Genomic DNA, 12,306 nt, shown 5'->3' with positions numbered 1-12,306 from the left:
GGATGGATGGATGGATGGATCCCGCTACAGACATCCCAGGTATCCCACCACCAAACATTTCTGAACACTCTTACCCTGAGCTGCTCCTTCTGTGATGTCTTCTGCTCTCCTGTACTTGGTTACCTCTGTGTAGAGTGTGGAGTGATCCAGGGGCCACCTGTTTTTCCTGCAGGTGGCTTGAACGAGAGCAGTCAGGTAGGACTCAGGAATGTGCAGCCCTGACAGCCACATCACCTCAGGTTCACCGTCACTGACCTGCAACCACAGACAGTGATGGGCAGCACTTGGCACTCAGCCTTCACTGCCCTTGGACAGGAGCTGGCCTGAGGCTGCCTTGCATCCACACTAAAGCAATGCTGACAGCACTTCAAGAACTTTCCTGAAGTGTTCACTGGCTTCTGCCCCAGCCTGCACAGCACATGGTGCAGGTTAACAAAACAAATGCCTGTCTGGAGGCACTTGCTTACCCAGGTGGTGTACTGCTCATATCGAGCTCTAAAGAAAATAATCCAATTTCCAAGTGTTTTGAGGGTGTCCGGAGCCAGCCGCCGCCAGATCCCAGGAATCTGCCCATTGAAGAGAGCCTGAGCCACATCATCCAGTTCACTGCTCATTCCAACTTCCCCAGCCAAGGCCTGCAACAATGGTGAGAGTTCAGAGGGCAGGCAAAGCCCAGCTGGTCCCATCGAGTTGCTGGGATTTGACTTACACGTTGTAGCTCAGCCAAGGACTTCCCCATCCGAACAATGAGTTTATTAAAACGTTCCAGTTCCTGCAACAGCACCACAGTCGTAGGGGAGATGTTTACTCCATAACCTTTACGTATGTGGTCAAGATCAAATACTTGAGGTAATTTGTTTTCTATATCCTTGGCAACATTTGCAATATATTCATCTCGACTAATTCCTGTACCAGTTTCACCTGAAACCAAAAAATTCTGGTGAGACTAAATCTATACTAAATCTTCTGAGAGAAGGTTGAGAGCTGAGTCACCTTTTGGCATCAGTCTCCCCTCCTCTTCAGCTCTGACCTTTGCCCACAGCCCTGCAGGAGCTGAGCCCTGCAGCAGCTTTGCTCCCCGAGGCCGCACACAGCCCCCAGATCCCTCCCCACACACGGGGGCTGCTGTCCCCGCCCCAGGGCTCAGCACTTGGCACTCAGAGTTTGAGATTTCCTGTTCACCAGCCCGGTTCAGACAGGGCACTCACCGGTTTGGGGCTGCAGCTCCAGCAGGTGAACCCACATGTCCCGCACTGCGTGCATGTAATACCCGATCTCGGCGTTGGCGTGAAGGCCCAGGACCTCGGGCGTGTTGGAAAGTGGCAGAGCTTCTATGGCCTCTGGAATACAACCACACACAGGCTCTGGTAACCCAGAACACCACAGCAATTTTGCTATTGCTCTCCTTAAATAAAAAAAATCAAATGTTAAACCTGGTGTTGGAGTAATACACAGAATAAGCAATTCTAAACACAGAGACTCCCCCACAGAAATATTATATATCATTAACAAAATTAATATGCTTCTTTACTGAGGTTTTGTGGTTTGGGTTATTTTCTGGTTTTTTTTAAACACCCAAGGAGCTCAATGGCAAGCTCACATGCCAAAGGACTGCTCCTGTAATTCATACACCAGCAGTGCCCGGTGTTCTGCTCAACTTCTCACACCCAGCAGTGATGTATGGAGACAATCTACAGTGGAAGCAGATTTTTTTTTAATGTGGCAGGAGAGGCATTTCTTACCAACAAAGTCATCTTTTCCCTTCCCTGCTGGGATTTTATAATCGACTGTGTCACTTTTATAAAAATGGAACACTTGGAATGTGTCAAACAGGAAATCCCCGAGGTACTCATCCATGTAGACAGTCAGGATGCGCCGGTCAAAGCTGTCAATTGCACGCCCACCATACATGACCTGGAAATCAGTGACATCAATGTTACAGCACTCTCTTTTGGAGCAGAAAATGCAGTTTAAAAAAATCACTGAAAGGTCAGAAATGCCTCTGCAGGATTTCATGTTGCAGCAGCTGCAGCAGTGGAGTGCAGTTGCAGCAGCTCTGAGAACACACATTTGTACAGCTCCAGTGATACCCCACGTGCCAAGAGCCCTGTGCTCCTCCACACAGGGTCCCCAGAGGTTTTTAATAATTAATTAAGCACTGTCACTCCCTGTTGTGCAGGTGCACACAGTGGCTCTAATTCCCTGAGACTGAGATTAAGGCCCTTGCTCAGGGCTACTTTGGAGTTTCAAACCTGCCCAGGAAAGATTCGCAGCTTTACTTGATGCAGCCCATGCAGAAAGGAAATTTAATTTATCTGAACTGCTGTGGCATTGTAGCACTCACCTCCCCAATAAGATATTTAAGACTGCTCCAAGGGATTTGATCATCCTTTTGCTCGAAAGCTTTTGTCAAGTATGTGTTAAGGATTTCCATGCACACCTAATGAATTTGTTGGAACATGTGAGATAAGAAGATTCATAAATTAGAATATACATATTCATAGGTTTTATTTAATGTAGTTCTTGTTTGAAAACTAACAATTACTTCTTTCTGAAATTAAAAAAAAAAAAAAGTTAAGTATAAATCCTTAAGAAAAGAAACCCATGGGAGAGGTAATAAAAATGTAAAAGATTGGGAATCTAATTTTTAGCATCCTAAATTGACTTTGTAGAAGATCAAGAGTCTACATGACTCCTCAGAAGCAGAAAAAAATACTAAGGAGGAATTCTGTGTTTTCAAAAATAATCTGAGCTACTCAGGAATATAAGAGCCATAGCAATTGTTTTCTTACCTGGAAATCAGATTCGTTAAAATCATATGGTACATTCCAGCCAACCTTCCCAAACTTCCTTCTTTCCTGAACCACAGCATGGAAAAATGCCAAGACGTAGACTAAGGATTTAAAGGCAGGATGTGGGCACTGCTCTAAGGCCTCCTGGGGAATTTTGAAGTAGGTGGCTCTCATATTCAGTTTCAGACCATTAGGTGGTTCTGTAACAACCTATCAAAATAATTAGGGAAGCCATCAATTACTGGATAACTTAAGGAAAACAAGTTGTAAATATATCACATTAAGTAAGCTATACAATGCAAGCTTGACATTTTAAGTTGTTTTCCAAATGCCTGTCAAATATGGATTTTTTTTTTCTTAAGTAAAGACATGAAACAGACCTTTTAAGTTTATCAAGGTAAACACACCTATGCAAAGAGAACTCTATATTATTTTGGAAGTAATTATTATTGGCAATACATGAATATTTCTCATACTTGAAGATCTAATTTACTGAAATACCAGTACTTTACACATTTTAATGTGCCCTATATCCTCACAGTAAGATACTTTAACAATGTGGCTTTACTGCTGATCAAACAGAAAAAGCTGCCAGGAAGCAGCTCTGGCAAAGGGCTCTAAAACCTCAGTTCTCACTGCTCCTGGCAAGGCCCACAAAGTGCAGATCTGCAGCCTTAAAGATCCACTCCAGCTCTCTTCCCACTGCAGAAGGAGTGGGAGAACAGCCCAGAGCTGCCACTGCTTTCCAATCTGTGAAATGAAATAACAATGTTTACAGGACAGGGCACCACAGCAGCAGTAAAGCAGCCACAGAAAAGAACATTAGGGCAGAATAATGGCCTGTGCCTTCAAAATAATCAGCTCAGCCTTTAGTGATTAACACTGCAGCCTGAAGTAGCAGCTGGAAACCATTATCCACTTCCAACATCTGCTCCAGTGGCACTGCCAGGCTGCCAGTGCCCTGGTTCTGCACTGCAGCATCAGGGCTGACAGGGCTATTTCTGTCTCCAGGTACTCCTCACTTTAAATCTAGCAGCATTAAAAGCTAAAGACCATTTGTCACATTTCCAGGTTTATTCACAAACCTCTGCTTTAAAATAACTGCTGAACAGTTTTCACCCAAAGGAAACACACCAGAAAAATAAAGAGGATAATGAAAAAAGGATTTGGCTTAAATAACAACAAAAAGCGAGTTCATAAGCCTGGCCCAGTGTGCTGCACTCAGGTCAGGCTCCTCCCAGAGCCAGCCTGTTCTGCTGAGTACCAGTGGCAGGACACGCCCTCCTGGCTGGGGTTTCCCCACCTTTAAGGCCTTTTGCAGGATTCCAATTGGGAAGCCTTTCGTTGGGTCAGTCGTCAGCCAGAGGCGAAAGTCTTCGTGAGGATCTGTAATTTTCTCTGTGGCCTTTTCCAGATGGATGAGCCACTTCACCAAAAGGTGACAGTTCTGCAACATGAGCCAATGTCCATGAACCACTGCTTCCTCCAGCAACTGCAAAGCGATCTGAGGACACAGAGAGAACCACCTGTAACTCTCCCTTTACCCTCAGAACAAACTGCCTTTGATGGGCTCGTGCAGTGGGTTTTCCTGCTAGGAAAGTGGTGGTCTAAATGAGTCTGATAGGAATTCTTCCACTGACTGACACCATGGCAAATTCAACCAGCTGCTAAGCTCTGGACATCCTGTCTTACTGTCCATAACAAAAAGGAAAGTCACAGCAAAGGCAGAAGAAGCAGCAGAACTTTCTGGTAGCAAACACTGTAGCTTCCAAGTACCTCAGCAACATCTTCTCATCTCCACTTTTTAATAGCTGAAAATCTGATTCTGAATCTACCCTCACCCAAACAGCAGCAAGTCAGCCAAATGGCCCTTTCATGTTCAGTAAAATGTTATTCCCAAACTGACAAATCTATGTCAGAACCATAAGGTAACTCCTTTTCAAATGAAGCAGACCTATGGAAAGGAAATTTGATCAGTCCCCGAGGATTAGGAGCATGACTTGCAATTCACACTCACTGCACACAGCATATCCCCACCCTCCCATCCAAGTTACCTCTTCTTGGCCTTGTCCCATGGCCAGGAATTTGAGTCTATCTGCTTTAAAATCTGTCCTCTCAGCCAGTTTCATGAGGTCACTGACAGGATCAGAGCCAGGACTTAGGATAAAAACCACAGGTGAGAAAGGGCTGCTCTGCTGCAGGATGTCATCGAAGCTGATCACGGGGGGTTGCACATACCTGGCAGAGGGAGAAGCCAAATGATTTGGCTGATTGGCACAGAGCAGCTGCCACATGTGAACAGAGCCTTGTCCAGCAAGGGCACGTGGAAATCATTCAGACACAACCCTGCTCTGCTCTTCAGGCAAATTACAGACCCATTGACAAAGCTGCTTACAGCTGCAGCTCAGTGTGAGGGCTGTGGCTGGGATCTGAGAGAGGAGAGGACTCACGTCTCGCCCATTGTCACTGTCACGTAGTCCATCACCGCGCGGTACATCCGGTCCACCCGGAAACACCGCAGCAGGAGCAGCTTCTGGAACTCTGTGACATTGCCCTCGTAGTGCATTGGCAGTGGGATCTGCTCCAGAGCATCTGTGTCGTACCACTGGCAAGAAAAGATAGCACACAAATGAATCCAGTGGCTCCGTCAGGGAAATTATTAGGAAAGAGAAAATCAATTTGATGAATGAGGGGCTGAGAGACACAACAAAACCAAAGAAAGTCAATCAGCTGCAAATAAACATTAAAAGTTCAGGTGAATATAAAAAAATCCAGCTTTTTCAGTATGAAGAATTCAAGTCCAGAAACACATTTGTACTTTCACTTTATGTCAATTATCTTGACATAGATCTAGAAGATACCATCAAAAGCAAAAAGGTATTAACAGATTGCTTGCAAAAAGACTTCTTATAAAGCAAGAAGATATGGAATGAAGATAAAGGAGGAACAAAGGAAATCTGTGTTTGTCAATAGCCCATAGAATTCACTGCCACAAGAAGATCAAAGCACAATTCAGCTGCACAAAAACACCACTGAAATGCTGACTGTCAAAATAAACAGAAAATTTCCACAAAAGGTAAATAACTCCTCTAACAAATAAAGACAAATAAAAATTCTACAGCATTATCAGGGAAGATATTTTGGTTTGTTTTTTAAATAATAATAATCCTTAATTCTTCTGCAAATAAGCCAATCACTAACTGAGGTCAAGAAGCGAAGAAAGGCCTTGGGGGAAGAAGCCCACAGTGACAACTCCCCTGTGGCGTGCTGACACATTGCATGACACTTGACCATTTAATACCAGAAGAAAAACTAGGAGAGAAAACAGCATTGCAAAAAAGCACGTACATTTTTCCATACATCTGGATTTTCTTCCACATCATCTGGAAGAGATTCAAATTTCTCAGGAAATAGCTCAGACAAGCGAATTAGATCTTCCCAGCCTTGATCTGGCAGCCAAGCGAACGGTTTCTTTCGGGCACTCTTCTCCAGGGAAATATTGCCTAGGCACGTTCAGAAACCAGTGTCAGTGTCCATGTCAGAAACCCTCCAATGCATGACCACTCATACAGTCCCTCTGCACAGAGGAACCAAGTGCAAATTTGTTCCTGGAAGTGCTGTAATATTAGACTGGTCTGCTGAAGCAAATATGGCATTTTACAAGTGCTTGCAAAAGCCAGAGTTTTATCTTTGCAAACATTTCTAAAATTATGTATACACCATCAGAAAATAACTACAGATGACTTTCCTCATGTGACATCCTTACAAATAGCTAACATGAAATAGAAATGGCAGGACCCCCAGTTTGTGTACCCAACACAGTGCAGCTCTCCTCAGTGGGAGCCCTTATTGAGGTGCTGGCTCCTAGTAAATCATCTCTAGTCAAAGATCTCTCTTCAAAAGATCTTTTAGCTATTGCTACATAGAGCTACATACTTACACATAAATATTCACTTTACCTTTCAAAAAGAAATCAAATTCTTCTTGGGGAACTCGACCTTCAGCTTGTTCTATCTTGACAGTCATATCAAAGGAGAATAATAACTTGTGCTTCTCAAACAAGCCTACGTTAAAAGGACATTTTCAAAAATCAGCTGCAAAAGCTTGTGCAACTGGAGCAATCTTTCAATCCACATCCTTCATCTGTTGTGGGATTGATGGGATGCTCCACCCCTGCAAGTGCTCAAGGCCATTTTGGATGGGGCCCTCAGCAACCTGATCTAGTGAGTGGCATCCCTTCCCATGGCAGGGGATTGGAACCAAATGATTCCTAAGGTCCCTTTCAGCCCAAACCAGTCTAGGATTCTGTGATCTGGTCACCCCACAAAGATCATTTGGTTGATAGTGGGAATTTATATTCCTAAAGGTCTTCTCTAATCTGAACAATGCTGTGATTCTGTGATCAGGGGGATCAAAGCTGGGGCTTTGAGTCGGGTTTTAAGAGTAAATACAGCCCCTGTGTAACTGCGTAAAGAAAAATATTTCTGCAAGAGTTGCATGGGTAATGTGCAATGTTCTTCTAACAGAAATAGCAGGGAGGAAAGTGTGAACCAGGAGAGATGATGAGACCTGAACATCACTGAATTCCCTGCTTGCTAACCTTCCTCTTTAACATGAACCAGCTGAAGTCAGGGCTTCACCTTTATTTGCACTACAGTCTCAGCCCCTGGTTAAACAGCACTAACCTGTGCAGCCGTAGTTGTAGGTGTACAAAGTCAGTGTATCCATGATGTTTTTTAACCTCTTAGGAAGAATAGGACTGGGCATGGATTTCCGAAGAGAGAATCCAAAAACCTCTAAGAAGGAGACCAGTGAGAACTGGTACATGATGTTGACAAATGCCAATTCAGCCAGCACAGAGAAGAGAATGGCCCCTCTCTTGGCAGCTGGTCTGTAGCCATCTCGGAGAAGGTCGATATCCGCTGCGGTCGTCTCAGCCAGCTTCAGTTTCTCAATCACCTGGGCAGACAGGAGTTTTATATACCTGTAATTACTGTGCTGATCCAGAGTGGATCTATTACAGCACAGCAATCAGAGCTGCTCAGTGCCTGCCTCTCTGTGTGACTGTAGAGGGAATCTGGGCAGGTAACTCAAAAAAAGTTGTACAAATTATAAAAATTAAAAATTAGATTAAATTAATCCTACCCTGTATATTTATGAAAATTAAAGGCAAATATTTACAAAACTCATGGAAATAGTGTGGCAAGGGCCTTCTGGGGATATTTAGTTCAACTTCTGCCCAAAGCTTGGTTATGACCACCACTAGATCAGGTCCAGTGTGGCCTTGCCCAGCTGCGGCCTCAAAACTCCAAGGATTGATTCTTTTGTCTTAGAACTGTACACAAACATTACTTTAGTCCTGTTAAGGACTTCCCTGAAGACAGGATTTGGTTCTCTGATCCATAAAATAGTGCCCAACACTGACAGATGCAACACATTCAAGAGAAAACTCTCAATTTTCTTTCAAACTATTTGCAAGCTTCAGGAGTAAAAGATGAAGCACAATGAAAAGGAAAGACTATGTTCTGTCCATAGATACCCTTCCAAAAAGCCCAGAGCTGGTACCTCAGTAGCTTTGAATTTTGTATCCTCCAAGGTTTGCACCAATTCCACATTGTCCAACATGTTTCCTGTGGAAGTTGACAGTCCATGAAGGAGAGTGTCTTCCAGATTTTTCAGCAGGTTTTTGTTTTCACTTGTCTCCTGAATGAGACGTTCTCTCTGTTCCTCCAATTCCCTCCTTTCAAAACCCGTAATGACACTGAGCAGCTGATCCTCTAGACCCTTGAGTGTAACTACAGGTACAATACATAGACAGAACACAGACTTTTGTAAGCACAGGGTAGTTTTTATACAACTTATTTAACCTTGAGCCTCTCATAAAACTACAGCAATGCAACAGAGTGACCTGGTTAATGACTCTGTATCTTAATTCCACCAAAGCATCCTCACCTGACCAGTACAGGAAGAGATTTTTAGCTCAGTTGCAGATTAGAAGAGAAAAGTGAGAAGGACTTTCTATCAAAACAGATGCTGAGTATAAGGGAGAGTATGAATTTTTTAGTTTCATCAAGGTTTCAATGACTCAGGCCCTAAATTTGCACAACAGCATAATCCCTACTCTGTTGTTATGTACACACTTAAGCTTACCTGTATAATTGATAACAATAGCTCTGCCAAACACAGAGGGAGAATACTTTGGGTTTGCTAATTTGGTGTTCAGGTACATTTTAAAATTGCTGTCATAGTCAACCTCTTTGTCCCCCAGGACAATGAATGCTCGCCCCTGTGCAACTTTGACATTCTTCTCCAAGACATTGTCTATCACAGGGTCGATGTATTCATCAACACTGTGCACCAGGAAAGGGGTTCCATACTTTATGGCCTGTTCTAGTTGTTTCAGGAAATCTGGGTCATTAAAGGAAGCCATCTGCAAGAGAACAATGGGAAAACATTAAAGGAGAACTGATATTCAATTTGCTGAACATTATTATTTTGCAGTAGCTGCCAACACTAATGAAGTTTGTTCTTTGCTGGTTTTCGTCTTTCCTCTCACAGATGATATAAACTGCACTTGCACAAAACAGTAATGGATTAGCTGAGAATAATTTCCATTTGGAAATTACCCTTTAAAGTTCTAGCTGTATCTCTAAGTGTGTACACTGTCCTATGGAAGTTCCATCCTGGAGCTGAGATTAACCACAATCTACACCATCCTTTTGGTTAGACTCTTTCTACATGTGCAAGCAGACTGAGAGAGTTGGGTTGTTCATCCTGGAGAAGAGAAGTCTCCAGGGAAACTTTACAGAACCTTCCAAAACCTAAAGGGGCTCCAAGAGAGCTGGAGAAGGACTTTGGACAAGCACATTTAACATTAGGACAAGGAGAAATGGCTTCAAACTGAAAGAGGCCAGGGTTAAATCAGGTATTAGGAAGGAATCCTTCCCTGTGAGGATGCTGAGGCCCTGGTTAATGACTTTGTATCCTAATTCCACCAAAGCATCCTCACCTGACCAGTACAGGAAGAAATATTTAGCTCAGTTGCAGATTAGAGATGTTTAGCACAGGTTCCCAGAGGAGCTGCCCTATCCCTGGCAGTGTTCAAGACCAGGTTGGACAGGGCTTGGAGCACCCTGGAATAGTGGAAGGTGTCCCTGCCCATGGCTCTGGGTGGAACTAGAATGTCCTTACCAATCCAAACCATTCATTAATTCTGTGATATATAACTGGTTCCCCATTCAAGGTAACAGATATTTATGCAGCTTTGAAAAAAATCAGTAATGAGGTAAAGCAATCTTCCATCTTTACCTTCAGGTTATTCTTTTCTTCTTTCTTCTTAATCCAATGTAATGCCTGCTGCTGTGGGTCAATACAGAGTGGGAAGCGGCTGGAATACGTTGTCAGGATGCCATTCTGGACAGACAGCTCGTCTGGGGGCAATCCTTGAGACACCCACCTGGGAACAGAATGGACCAAACACCAGCCTGGGATGAAACCTCGATGGCAGAGCAGCACATTTCATTTGTCAGCAAAATGATGCAACTCACTGAGCACAGAATTAGACACACACACAGTGTTTGTGGTTATGGGGACAGTGTCACAGCTCAGACTGACTCACTGTAACTGCACTACTCAAAGTACTGACTTAGGTGAGCAATCCTGTGGTAGTTGATACGTGGGCTACCTGGGCCTGGGTTTAATATCAAACCCATTGAAGTCAATTAAAAGACACCTGTTGGGTTATGGAAACATATTTTATAGAGAACACCTAAAAAACTTCTGAGAAATTATATTACATGTGTTTAAGGTCAGTGAATGTCCCTTGTTACAACAAATGGCCCCTGTTAATCAGAAGGGCATTAAAGTAAGATTCTCACTCTGGTATGGCTGTGCACCTCCACCCACAATGCCAATTCTGTGCTACAGATTCAGCTCCAGACTCCCACTTTATAAAAGTCACATTCAGTAGTCCCTGGGCCTCCTGACTGGACATACCTGCTAACCTCCACCTCGTTGGTCAGGAGGCTCTCTAACTTAAATGGGTTGCTGACAGGAATTTCTCGTGAGAAAATATCTTCTTGCCACACTTGATAGAGCATTTCATGACGGAACTCCCAGCTGAAGGCTCCCACATAGCACAGAAAGGCAGCAGCGAGCAGACAATCTCCAAGCAACTTCACTTTCCGTATTTCTAATTCCTTGAATTCCTCTGTCCACCTGAAATAATTATATGGGAGATTCTGTACCAGGAAGATAAGGTTTATGTGCAGGATTTCCTGTTACTTTAGATACAGGTTGAGAGACAGATCCCCAAATTTAGAATCTGTTTTCTCTTCCTATTATGGGGGCCACAGACACTGAGTTGATCCGAATTTTCATCCATTTAATCTCAGTTATTTTCCAATAGCTAATGGATATTAGCTCAGAACAGATAATAGCTCTTCTCAGAAACAAACACCATAGAAAGCAAATTTTCAAAAATGTCTCCACCTGATAGATTTTATCCCTGACACATGAACCTCTGGTGTCAAAAATGATCCTCTTTGAATCTAGACTTACCTCTCATTCTCAGATTTCAAGCCAGCAATGAGCTTGTCAGCAGCTTCTAATCTTCTCTGCATTATCTCTGCTTCTTCTTGCAACTTTTTGTTTTCTCTTAATGCCTGTTCCAATTTTTCCCCCAAAGACTTAAGCTCATCCTGAATGGCAGCCAGCTCTGCCTGTATCCTTTCCAGTTCCCGCTTACTTAATTCATAGTTCCGTTCTAGCCTGGCCACCTAGAAGGAAACATTTTGAAGGAAAAATAAAAGTCTTACAGGACAGAAAGATTTTAGAGAGAAGTATTAAGTTCTCACATTTCTTTTGGTTGTATCATATTTTTCAAAGTGTTCTGGTAATAAACAGTGTAAGCCAAAATAACTGACACTGTCACCCTCCTCTCCCCATCCCAAACACACATCAAGGTCTGACTTGAAAAATCTCCCAGTTTTGTACCCACAAGGAATATTAAAGCACTGGACATCAGCAGGACTCTCATGCCCTGACAAAAGGGGAGGTTTGTCTGCTTAATAACAATATGAAGGTTCCAAAAATAGTCAGAATATACTTTCTCTGTAGTCATTTGTATAAAATAACCTTTTCTTGACAAAATTTTCCAGTGTCATCTGTTGGACATTAGATTTCCTTTGATAATACAGCTGAATCTCCAGTCATCCTAGAAAAAGCTAATCAGAAGGTCTGTGCTTAAGGAACATGGATTTAATGTACTACTGACCTCTGTTCTGTCAAAGGCCATGGGTTTTAAAGTTTGGTTTTTAGTAAACAGCTCTAAACTGTATTTTTGTAAGCATGATTACAAAATTCCAACTGAACATATTCCTCCCTCATCCCTCAAGCACTGGGATGGACGGCAACCCACAGCCCTGCATCCTGACACAACAAATACAGTGATTTATGACTGACAACATGCCTCACTGCTACTGCAACAGTCTCCTAAACACCACTTTTTAAGCAC

General features: G+C 43.2%; 1 protein-coding gene across 1 annotated transcript in view; it reads right to left on the bottom strand.

Annotated features, from left to right (window-relative positions):
* Window positions 1-12,306, bottom strand: part of DNAH10 (dynein axonemal heavy chain 10) — a 51,436-nt gene that overhangs the window by 4,577 nt on the left and 34,553 nt on the right. The window contains exons 58-75 of the mRNA XM_030285431.4: window positions 11,352-11,569; window positions 10,788-11,009; window positions 10,101-10,248; window positions 8,943-9,222; window positions 8,358-8,587; window positions 7,478-7,751; window positions 6,752-6,856; window positions 6,141-6,295; window positions 5,243-5,397; window positions 4,847-5,030; window positions 4,096-4,296; window positions 2,793-3,002; window positions 2,345-2,440; window positions 1,743-1,914; window positions 1,209-1,340; window positions 710-921; window positions 468-635; window positions 75-255 (exon numbers count right to left, since the gene is read on the bottom strand). Of these exons, the coding sequence (XP_030141291.4) occupies window positions 75-255; window positions 468-635; window positions 710-921; window positions 1,209-1,340; window positions 1,743-1,914; window positions 2,345-2,440; window positions 2,793-3,002; window positions 4,096-4,296; window positions 4,847-5,030; window positions 5,243-5,397; window positions 6,141-6,295; window positions 6,752-6,856; window positions 7,478-7,751; window positions 8,358-8,587; window positions 8,943-9,222; window positions 10,101-10,248; window positions 10,788-11,009; window positions 11,352-11,569 (3,343 nt within the window). The remainder of the gene's footprint in view (window positions 1-74; window positions 256-467; window positions 636-709; window positions 922-1,208; window positions 1,341-1,742; window positions 1,915-2,344; window positions 2,441-2,792; window positions 3,003-4,095; window positions 4,297-4,846; window positions 5,031-5,242; window positions 5,398-6,140; window positions 6,296-6,751; window positions 6,857-7,477; window positions 7,752-8,357; window positions 8,588-8,942; window positions 9,223-10,100; window positions 10,249-10,787; window positions 11,010-11,351; window positions 11,570-12,306) is intronic.

This window comes from Taeniopygia guttata, chromosome 15 (assembly GCF_048771995.1).
Source record: "Taeniopygia guttata chromosome 15, bTaeGut7.mat, whole genome shotgun sequence".
Taxonomy (NCBI): domain Eukaryota; kingdom Metazoa; phylum Chordata; class Aves; order Passeriformes; family Estrildidae; genus Taeniopygia; species Taeniopygia guttata.
This window is presented reverse-complemented; position numbering and strand designations above follow the sequence as displayed.